Source organism: Geospiza fortis, unplaced genomic scaffold (genome assembly GCF_000277835.1).
Source record: "Geospiza fortis unplaced genomic scaffold, GeoFor_1.0 scaffold392, whole genome shotgun sequence".
Classification (NCBI taxonomy): domain Eukaryota; kingdom Metazoa; phylum Chordata; class Aves; order Passeriformes; family Thraupidae; genus Geospiza; species Geospiza fortis.
In genome coordinates, this window is record NW_005054541.1 from 353,282 (window position 1) to 363,775 (window position 10,494).

General features: G+C 60.5%; 3 protein-coding genes across 7 annotated transcripts in view; 2 read left to right on the forward strand and 1 right to left on the reverse strand.

The window, feature by feature from the left end:
• Window positions 1-1,468, forward strand: part of HEPACAM (hepatic and glial cell adhesion molecule) — a gene marked incomplete at its 5' end in the record, with an annotated part of 6,258 nt that extends 4,790 nt beyond the window's left edge. Inside the window, one exon of the mRNA XM_031063904.1 lies at window positions 1-1,468. This exon is cut by the window's left edge and continues 138 nt beyond it. Coding sequence (XP_030919764.1) covers window positions 1-81 — 81 coding nt within the window.
• A 458-nt stretch (window positions 1,469-1,926) lies between these two features.
• On the forward strand, window positions 1,927-9,507 carry ROBO4 (roundabout guidance receptor 4). Of its 5 annotated transcripts, XM_031063916.1 has the most exons (21): window positions 1,927-2,030; window positions 2,150-2,194; window positions 2,284-2,562; window positions 2,640-2,778; window positions 2,853-2,980; window positions 3,683-3,795; window positions 3,884-4,103; window positions 4,191-4,312; window positions 4,860-5,031; window positions 5,111-5,261; window positions 5,344-5,474; window positions 5,851-6,027; window positions 6,108-6,399; window positions 6,484-6,528; window positions 6,739-7,008; window positions 7,096-7,248; window positions 7,327-7,479; window positions 7,570-7,689; window positions 7,770-8,110; window positions 8,815-8,952; window positions 9,040-9,507. In XM_031063916.1, the coding sequence occupies exons 1-21, from the start codon at window positions 1,967-1,969 to the stop codon at window positions 9,165-9,167; spliced, it is 3,381 nt and encodes a 1,126-aa protein (XP_030919776.1). In that variant the 5' UTR covers window positions 1,927-1,966; the 3' UTR covers window positions 9,168-9,507. The 5 variants fall into 5 exon arrangements, with proteins under 5 accessions (XP_030919776.1, XP_030919773.1, XP_030919775.1 ...); XM_031063913.1 differs by having other exon boundaries at window positions 1,928-2,030; window positions 6,484-7,008; XM_031063915.1 differs by having other exon boundaries at window positions 1,928-2,030; window positions 6,484-7,008; window positions 7,330-7,479.
• A 902-nt stretch (window positions 9,508-10,409) lies between these two features.
• ROBO3 (roundabout guidance receptor 3) overlaps window positions 10,410-10,494 on the reverse strand; it is a 13,136-nt gene continuing 13,051 nt past the window's right edge. The window contains exon 23 of the mRNA XM_031063905.1: window positions 10,410-10,491. Coding sequence (XP_030919765.1) covers window positions 10,410-10,491 — 82 coding nt within the window. The remainder of the gene's footprint in view (window positions 10,492-10,494) is intronic.

Consider the following 10,494-nt stretch of genomic DNA (forward strand, 5'->3'; position numbering starts at 1 on the left):
GCCCCGCGGCTGCTGCGGACTGCCGGCGTGCACGTTATCCGGGAGCAGGAGGAGGCCAACGCCGTGGAGATCAGTGCCTGAGCACCGGGACTGTGCGCGCTTTGGTGGCAGCGTGCAAGGGGCAGGGACAGCAGCACGGCCACGCTGCCGCCACCGAGCGAGCGGGGACACAGGCACAGCCCTGCTCCACCACTGGACGTCATTCTGCTCGGCGTAAAGTCACTAATTTCCTATTGATCCCGCCCAGAGCTCCCCTCTTCCGTCCCCCATCTTCCTGGGGCATCGCTTTAATGGCTTTCTCGCCGGGACGAGTGTGCACACACGTGTGCAGAGAGAACATGCAGTCAGTGCACGGAGAGTGTGCCAGAGGGTGCATGGAGCATGCAGAGGGAGCGTTGGAGCCCTGCACACGTGCATGGGGCGTGCAGGAGGGCACACGGACTGTGCACACGGGGGCAGGCACGAGGGTGTGCAGCAAGTGTGCACACAGTGTGCGAAGAGGATGCACAGAGCATGCAAGAGAACACGTGGAGAGAGCACACACGGAGCATGCAGCTAAGGCTGCAGAGTGTGCACAGAGCGTGTATGGAGTGTGCAGTGTCCCCTGAGCCTGCATGGCCGTTGTGAGCATGCCAGCCCTGCGTGTGTGTTCCAAGCGTGCACAGAGTCCACGCAGAGAGCGCCCGTGCAGAGTGTGCAGGAGCGTGGGAGGGAAGATGCACACAGCATTTGCACGGGACATGCACACAGCACGTGGTGAGTGTGCAAAGAGGGTGAGCAGAGAGAGTGTGTGCGGTGCTTGCACAAAGCACACACAGAGCGTGCATGTGTGGAAAGAGAGCGCACAAAGCGAGCAGCTGAGTGTGCTCAGAGCATGCACAAGAGTGAACCTGCAGGCTGGCACAGGGCATGCGTGGAGCCTGCAGTGAGTGTGCAAAGTGCGTGCTGTGCTTGCACAGGGTGTGTGTGGAGAGAGCGAGCACACAGCAGCTGAGCATGCTTGGAGTGGGCACACGCACACGGGCAGCACACACACTGCACACCCAGCGACCCTGCGTGCACACGTGTGTGCAAGAGCACAGTGCCTGCCGTGGCACAGCCCCCATGCATGCAGCAGGACATGCACTGGCACATAAGCTCGCCCAAGGGCACAACATGCACCAGGTGATCTAAACAGGGGGCTCCCTCCTGCTCCCCAGCTCCCCAGCTGCAATGTCCCCTAAACGTGGGCTGGGAGCCCTGGTCCAAGCATTGCCCCTTTGCCACGGTAGGATTTTCTGTGAAAATCCCCCGGTTCTGGGGCACACGGCGCTGTCTCTCCCCAAGCCTTCATGGGAAATAGGTTTAGGATGAAAAGCAGAGTGGCCGGCCGAGCGAGCCGGGCCCTGGGGCACCCGGGGTGGGTGCCGGGGTACCCCGGAGTGCTCGGGGTGCGCTACTAACCAATAAACTAAACGTACTACCCGAATGGTGGTGGCACCCTTGGGTGTCTTTGTGGGACAGGGGTCCCCCAGGGTGGGGGGACACATGAGAAGTGGCTGACAGGTAAGACCACACAAACCCAATGCACCTGGCTGGCACTCAAACTGGCACTTTAATGCATGGGAGACCTTGGGCTCTTCCCTCTGGTACCGACTGATGGCATCCTCAGCTGAGAGCCCGTTTCTTCTTAATTTGTCTTCCTCTGAACATGGCGAAGGAAAAGGGGAATTTATTCTGACTAATTAAATGCATTAACCGCTGGTGTCCCCCACTCTGCTGTCTCCGGGTGCTGCCAGTGGCCGGGCACTCCCACAGCCCCAGGATGGCTGAGATGTTTGTGTTCACCGCCACCTTCCCCCCCTCGGCATTTCCCGGCCCCCGCATCCGGCTATTGTACCCCCCCATCCGGAGCCGGATCCAGCCCCGGTGCGGGCGGGAGGAACCGGGATTTCGGGAGGAAACGGGAAGGCTGGCCAGGGCCGGCATGGCGGGCGGCTGGGAGACAGCGCTGGGCCTGGGGCTCTGCCTCGCCGCCCTGCACCGCGGAGGTGAGTGCAGCCCTCGGGGGCCAAAATCCACTTAACCCTGCCCTGCCCCACCCTGGATCTGAGACCATGCCCACCTGGGGCACCTACTGGCATTCTCCCACCTCCTTGTCACCCGACAGGCTGCCACCTCCCCAGCGTGGCCACGGCACCCCAAACTCCAGCTGGTAAGGACACCTGGTGGGTGGGACATGCAGGTGGGGAGACACTAGAAAATCCTGTTCCCCCCACCCACAGTGTGCCCTCCCCACCGCAGTGCTGCGGGACAATTTCCGCCTGCAGCCGGGCGATTTGGTGACCACAGCGGGACAAGCATTGGAGCTGGATTGTGTCCCCCCCTTGGGGTACCCCGAGCCCCACATTACCTGGAAGAAGGACGGGGTGACCTTGGACTTGGTAGGTGGCAGGTACACGGTCACCAAGGGGAAGTTGCAGGTGGCATCAGCTCAACGGAGTGACTCCGGTCTCTACATCTGCGTGGCGGCCAATGCGGCAGGCAGGAGGGAGAGCCGGGGTGCCCGCGTCTCTGTGCTGGGTAAGACAAGGGTCTCCCACAGCTGGTGGGCACCTCACACCCAGCCATGGTGCCATGTCCTTGATGTCCCCCTGCAGAGAAGCCAAGCATCGTGCGGCACCCGAGCGATGCCATGGCGGTGCCTGGCAGCACCGTGGAGCTGGGCTGCAGCGCCCGAGGCGACCCAGCGCCACAGGTGCAGTGGCACAAGGAGCACGGAGACCTGCCCTGGGGCAGGTAGGTGGTGGCAGGGGGGAGAGGTCCTGTCCCTGGCGTGGGGACAAGGCTGATGGAGAGCTGGTGACCCGCAGGCACGAGGTGGACCGGGAGCACACCCTGCGCCTCTATGCTGTGACGCCCGCCGACGCCGGCATGTACGTGTGCACAGCGCAGAGCCAGCTGGGCACCGCTGCCGCCACCACCTTCCTGCACGTGCAGGGTCAGTGCTGGCACCTCCACCTCCACGGGCACCCGGGGACATCTTGGGGTTCATGCGAGGGGATCCATCTGACAGGGTCCATCTAATGGGGTTCATCCAAGGGCAGTCTGTCCATGGGGGTCCATCCAAGGCCATCCATCATCCATCATCCATCATCCATCAAACAAAGTCCATCCAGCTGAGTCATTTGAGGGGATCCACCAAAAGGAGAACTTCCAAAGGTATGTCCACCTAAACACATCCATCCAAGAAGGTCCATGTAAGTGAAGCCATCTAAGGGAATGCGTTGAGGTGGGAGTTCCATCCAAGGCGATTCATTCAAGATGACCCACCTAAAGGGGATCCAGCCAACCTGGTTCCTCCAAGGGGATTCATTCTAGGGGATCTATGGAAAGTGGAAGTACATTAAAGGGGGATAGAACTAGAAATATCCATCCAAAGGGTCCATCTCAGAGAGACATATCACAGGGATGTATCATGGGATCCCATCCCATGTCCCCAGGGGCAACACATCAAAGGGGGCCTCTCCAAGAGGGGTCCATTCAAGGCAAACCCATCAAAGGGTGTCTGTCCAAAAGGGTTCATCTGACTGAGTCCATCCAGGTAGCCATCAGGATCTCCATGTGCAGGTATCTGAGGGGGTGTCTGGGCAGGTGCCTTGGTCCTACCTGGTGCTGCCATTCGCCTTGTTCTGCCTCACAGACCGGCTGGCCACGGGCCAGCAGGACACAGCCCCGCGGGAGCTGCTGGCCGTGCGGCTGCACCTGGACAACGGCACTGCCCTGCCCACTGCTGCTGTCCAGCTCCGCTGGCAGGTCGGTGTGATGCCACTCCCAGGGGAGGAGGGGATGGGACACATCCCCGTGTCCCACCTTGACTTGGGATCCATCCCATCTCCTCCAGATGCTGATGCCGGTGCCGGTGCCCGTGGGCTACGTGGTGCTGTACCGCAGCCTGCTCCCGGTCGCCACCTCCTGGGTCCAGCACGATGCAGGCAGGGAGCTCAGCGCCACCATCCCCGCCCTCCGCAGGGGCTACAAGTACGAGTTCAAGGTCCGACCCTACACCGGAGGGACCCAGGGCTCAGACAGCAACAGCAGGCACCTCTGGATACCCGAGGAAGGTGCGTCCCCCGTCCCCCGGGATGTCTGGGTGGTGGTGGGGAGGTTGGTTGGGGGTCCCAGGGGTCTCAGCATCCCTGTCCCGGCAGTGCCAAGTGCAGCGCCCCAGCGTGTCACTGTCAGCCAGGCTGAGGCAGGGAACAGCACCGTGGTCGTGAGCTGGGAGCCGCCTCCTCCTGAAGCACACAACGGCGTCATCCGGGGCTACCAGGTTTGGGGCAGTGGGGCGAGGGGGCATGGCTGGTGTCTTCTGAGCAGGGAGGGTCAATCCAAGGGCATCCATCCAAAAAGGGAGCCTGTCAAAGGTGGGGGTCTATCCGAGGTGGGGGAACCATCCAAGGAGTCTGTCCAGGAGGGGGTTCATCCAAAAGGGCCAGCCAGGGTGGAGGTCCGTCCCAGGGCATCTGTCTAGTGGCATCCAAGGGAGTTCATGCAAAGGACTCCAGCCTAGGGGATTCAGCCAAGGGGGTCCATCCAAAGGGGGTTCCATCAATGGGGGTCCATCCAAGAAGTTTTCACCCAGGGAGGTCCATCTTAGGGGCATGCAAGGGAGACCATCCAAACGGGTTCTTCCAAGAGGAGTCCATCAAGGAGATTCATCTAAGGGGACCCATCCAAGTGAATCTGTCCATGGGGGATCCATCAATGGGAGTCTGTCAAGGGATGTTCATCTGAAGGAGTCCACCCAAGGAGGTCCATCCACGGGGGGCCATCAAGGCTAACCATCTAAGGGGACACACCCTCTTGGTGCCTACCAGGTCTGGTCAATGGGTGAGGGCTGGCAGCATCCCACCAACAGGACAGTGGATGGAGCCACCCGCCGCCTGGAAGCCCTCCTCCCGCACCCTGGGGCCGAATTCTGTGTCCAGGTGGCCGCTTTCAACAGCGCAGGGCTGGGGGTTCCCAGCAATGCCACCTGTGGAGTCCTGGGTAGGAGATGGAGACCAAGGTGGGGTGCGGGTGGGGGTCAAGGTGGTGACATGAAGTGACGCTGCTGGGACCCTTGCAGGGCTGGCAGCAGGGAGCAGCAGGGTGGTGCAGGCGCTGCGGCAGCCTGCTGTCATCGCAGCCGCTGGTTCCATGCTCTGGTTGGCCTTACTCGCCCTCCTCCTCCTCCTCTGCCAGCGCCGTGCCAGCCAGGACGCTGCAGCTCGCCACAGGTGAGAGGCCATGGGCTGGGGGACACGGCAGATCCCTGCTGTGCGGGGTGTTGATGCACTGACAGCACCTCTTGCCCTGCAGGCTGGTGGCTGGTGACACTCCGTGGCTTGGTGGTCCCTGGAAACCCAGCTGTGCCCCCCGAAACCTCAGCAGCAGCAGCAGCCTCAGCAGCCGGCTCCTGGGCAGTGATGGCAGGGACCCCCACCCCTCCAGTGAGCCCCCTGGGGACTGGTGTCCCCACCCACTGCCATGGGACCCCAACCCCTCCACTGAACATTGGGGTTGGGACCCCCACCTATTTCCATTGAGCCCCCACTCTCTGCCATGGGATCCCCACCCAGTTCCATGGAACCCTGACCTGCTGCAACAGGGCCCCCAACCCAGGCCTAGGACCCCCACAGAGTGCCATGGGACCAGCAAAGTGTACCCAAGACCCCCACCCTATGCTGGGGACCCCCAGTGCCATGGGGTTCCCCATTGGTGTTCCCCATTGTGTGTCTGCAGGCAGAGAGGACACACAGACCCAAGGACAGAGGGGACAGGGGACACGTGGCCTCACGGGTGCCCTGACCTCTCTTACTCTTCCAGCCCTCTCCTTGGAGCCGTCGAGCCTTGGCCCCCCCACGCCCCCCATCCACAGCAGCCTCCATGGGGGACACCCACCCCCCCTCGGGGACATGGGGTGCTGCGGGGGGGGGCACCCCGGGGTGCATTCCTCGCCCAGCACCCCAAACCCAGCGCCCTGGGAGCGTGTTCGCAAGAGAGGTGGGTGTGGGGGCACATGGGGGGACAGGGGGGACACCAGGGTGATGGCCCATGGCCAATGTCCCCCACTCCCCTCGCAGAGCTGCACCAAGTGCACAGCACCCCGCTGCTCGTAGCTGGCCCCAGCCACATCCCTGTCACTGGGACTGGAGGCGAGTGGGGGACAGATGTGGGGCTGGCAGCCAGGCAGCCTCAGCAAAGGGGACACGAGGGTGACACCGCCGCTGCCGGGATGGACAGCAGGGACCCACGGCTCCCGGCCTTCAGCACTCCAAAACCACACCGGGGCAGCACCCCGCTGGCCTCTGGTGTAACCACGTCACCAGTGACACCCCCGAGACCACCCCATGCCTGGCACCCACCAGTGACACGGTGAGTCTGGGTGTCCCCATCCGGGTGGGTGCCCTGCAGCCCAACCCTTTGCTGCAAACTCCAGCATGTCCCTTGCACCTGCAGGTCCCCGACCTTCGTGTGCCCCAGGGACACATCTCTGGCCACCAGGCATCTCAAGGATGTGTCCCCAGTCCCTGGGATCCCCAGGGACAGGTCCCCAGTCACGGAGAGCCCCAGGGGTGTGTCACCAGCCACCAGGAACCCTAGGGACATGTCCTTGGTCACTGAGCACCCCAAGGACATGTTCCTGGACAGCAGGCATCCTAAGGATGTGTCCTTAGCCACCAGGACCCCCAGGAACATGTCGCCAGCCACCAGGCACCACAAGGATCCATCACCAGCAACCAAGCACCAGAGAGAAACAGTCTTGGCCACCAGGCACCCTGAGGACACCTCCCTGGCCACCAGGTGCCCCAGAGACCCATTACCAGTAGCCAAGTGCCAGAGGGACATCTCACTGTCCACCAGGCACCCCAAGGACACGTCCCCAGCCAGCAGGCACCCAAAGGACACATCCCCAGGCACAAGGATCCCCAAGGAGATGTCACCAGGCACAAGGCACTGCAGGGACAAGTTCCTGGCCTCCAGGTATGCCAAGGACATGTCCCCAGCCAACAAGTACCCCAGAGAACCATCACTGGTGACCATGCACACAAAGGACATGTCCCTGTGCAGCAGGTCCCCTGAAAACATGTCACCAGCCTTGAGGCATCCCAATGACACATTGCCAGCCATTGGGCACCTCAGGGACACATCCCCACTGACCAGGCACCCTGAGGAGATGTCCCCAGTCCCCGAGCACCACAGGGACAAGTTCTTGGACACCAGGTACTCTGAGGACATGTCTCAGGCCACCAGGGACCCATCACTGGTGACCATGCACACAAGGGACATGTCCCTGTGCAGCAGGTACCCTGAAAGCATGTCATCAGCAATAAGGCACCCCAGGGACACATCTCCAGCCACCAGGAACCCCAGGGACCCATCTCCAGCCACCAGGCGTCCCGAAGAGGTGTCTCCAGTCACTGGTCACCAGAAGGACGTGTTCTTGGACACCAGGTATCCCAAGGACATGTCCCCAGGCACCAGCCACACCTGGAACATGTCACTGGAGGCCAGGCACTCAAGGGACATGTTCCTGGCTACCAGGTACGCCAAGGACATGTCCCTGGCCAGCGGGCGCCTCTCGCCAGCATTCAGCGACGGGGTCCTCACACAACAGCAGGTGGCTGAGGTGCTGGAGATGGGCCAGGACACAACCTGCTGCAGGTATTCCCCATCCCCCTGGGACACTCCCATGATTGCAGCATTCCCCGGTGCCAGCAGTACCCCAACTGTGTTCCCCACAGACCCCCGGCACCGACCACACCACGGTCCTTCTCACCACCGCACACCTACGGCTACATCTATGGGCCACCAGCCTCTGAACTAGGTGAGGAGGAGGAGGAGGAAGACGAGGAGGAGGAAGAGGACGAGGAGGAAGAGCACACAGCAACGAGGGGCTCGCCAGGAGGGTCGCTGCTGAACGGCTGGGGGTCTGTCTCAGAGGACAACTCTGCCAGCACCTGCTGCAGCCTGGTGAGCTCCTGCGACGGCTCCTTCCTCCTGGATGCCAGCTTTGCCCGGGCACTGGCCGTGGCTGTTGATGGCCTCTGCTACAGCCTAGAGGACACTGACGGGGCCTACGGGGGTGAGTGAAGGTCCCTGGACCCCCTCTCTGACCCTGAGCATTGTCACCTTCTGAAGTGTGGAAACCCAGGGCACTGGGAATATTTCTGTGTCTGCTCTGGCGTGCCCTGACCCCCAGGAGAGCACTGACTTTGACCCTCATTCATGGAGAAAGTTTCCCAGACTTCAAGATAGACTGGAATCCACAAAAGTGTGAAATAGATTATAAAGAGTAGTGCAGGTGTATCACTTGGTGAGAAATTGAGGTTTTGGGGTTTTTAGTATGTTGTGGATGGAAGCAAGATGGAGGGCACAGGGTGTCATCCTGGGTTTCTTCTTCGTGCTTCTTCTTCCTCCTTCTCCTTGGGTTTGGGTGGCATTTTGTAATTGGGCAGAAAAGTCCACACTGGGGGCTCTGTGGGATCAGTTATTGGGTTAAAAGGGAAAATAATCCAGGTGTCAGTTCTTAATTGGAGAGTTTAGTCTTAAAAGGCCTTGTAACAAGAGATTGTTGTGCCTTCTAATGAAAAGCTGCTGAACTCATGGTTGTGAGACTGTTTTACTGATAAGAAACAATAAACACTTGAGTCCAAACATGAAGTACTGTCCCAAGTGCCTTCAATCCAGACCCAGAGAAAGCCACAACCCATCTTCCCCACACTCAAGGAAGATGGCTCCATTGGGACACCATGGTGATGCCACCATCTCTTGCCTTCTTCCCTGCAGGTCCCTCACCACCACCATCGCCCTTGGAGCAGGTCTTCCCACCCGGAGTCCACTCTGCCACCTGGGACTGGTGGAAAGTGCTGGAGGTCCCACAGAGAGCCAGGACAGAGGCAGCCATGAACAGCAGCTCACAGAATGGTGAGCAGTGCACCAGTGCCAGGGTGGTGGGCACTGGGGGTGGTGAGGTGTTACAGGGTGTTGGAAAATGTTTTCTTTGCTTTCCAGGTGGCCAAGGGTCAGGGGTTGGCAGCCCCTGGGCCAGGGAAGGTGGTGAACTGCGGACAGGAGGGACAGGAGCGTGGCAGTCCCCAGGGCGCAGGACACAGCAAGGCCAGACCCCTTGGCTCAGCTAAAATCCAGCTTTATTAGGCAGTTCCCCAAACAGGGGCTCTTTACTAGGAAAAGCCACCCACAAAGGGTGGGTGGCACCTAGGTGGGTGGGTGTCCCTCCTTATTCAGCATTCTTGTCCTTCCCAAGTGTCCTCCTTCTTCCACAGTGTCCCCATCCCTCCTCAGCATCCCCACCCCTTCCCAAATTCCTCATTTCTCCCCAGCATCCTCATCTTCCCCAAGACTCTGCATCCCTCTAAGTGTCCTCGTCCTTCCTCAGTGTCCTGCTCCTTTGCCAGCATCCTCATCCCCCCTAACTGTCCTTCTCCAGCCCAAGCACTGCTGTCCACCCTGTGTCCCTGTCTTTCCACTGACCCCCTGACCATCCCCATTCCCACTGACTATTCCCATTCCTTACAACTGTCCTTGTGATCTCTGACAGTTCATGTCCTCAGCATCCTTGTCCCACCTTTTCTATCCTTGTCTCTCCCACATGTTCTCATCCTTCCCAAACCACCTAAGTGGCCTTGTGCTCCCTCTACATGTCCTTGTCCCTCCTAATCATCCTCATTCCCAGGTTTCTCAGCCTTCCTGAGTGTCCTCACCCTTCATCAGTTGTTTTGTCCCTCATGCCAAGTGTCCCCACTGTCCTCATCCCCCTACAGCCTTGTCCCTCCCAAGCAATCTTGTTTTTCCTCTTCCTCCCAGCAATCCTCAATCCCCCTAGAAATCCTTGTCCTTCCTCCATGTCCTCTTCCCTCCAGGCATCTTTGTCCCCCAGCCTTCCTTGTCCCTCACCAGCACCCTCATCCATCTGCTGTGTCCTTGTCCCCCCCATGTAATCTTGTCCCCTACCAACTGTCCCCTTCCCTTTCAATCACCTCATCCCTCTCAGACGTCCTTGTCCTTTCCCAGCATCCTTGTTACTCCAAGCTGTCCTTCTCTCCAGGATCCCTGCCCCACTTAAACATCTTCCTCATCCCTCCTCATTGCCCACATCCCTCTTCTGCTCATCTGTCCCAGCTGTTTCTGTCCCCAGGGTTCATGTCCTTTCTTGAGCAGCATCCTTGTCCCTCCCCAGGATCCTCATTCCTTGTGAAATCCTTGCCCCACCCCAAGACTCCCTGTCCCCCCTGACGCCCGCTGGCCGCGACCTCTGTGCAACCCTATTTCCGCGGAGCCACTCAGAAATTAAAGAGCATCCCTCCGTGTCCCCTGTGTCCCATCCCCATGTCCCCAGCTCTGTCACCGACTCGCCCTCCCTTTTATCGCTTCTCCTGCGGCGGGAACGGTGCCCCGGGGCGGCGGCCGTGCCCGGTGCCCTCGCCGCGGTCCCCCGGGGTCCGGCTG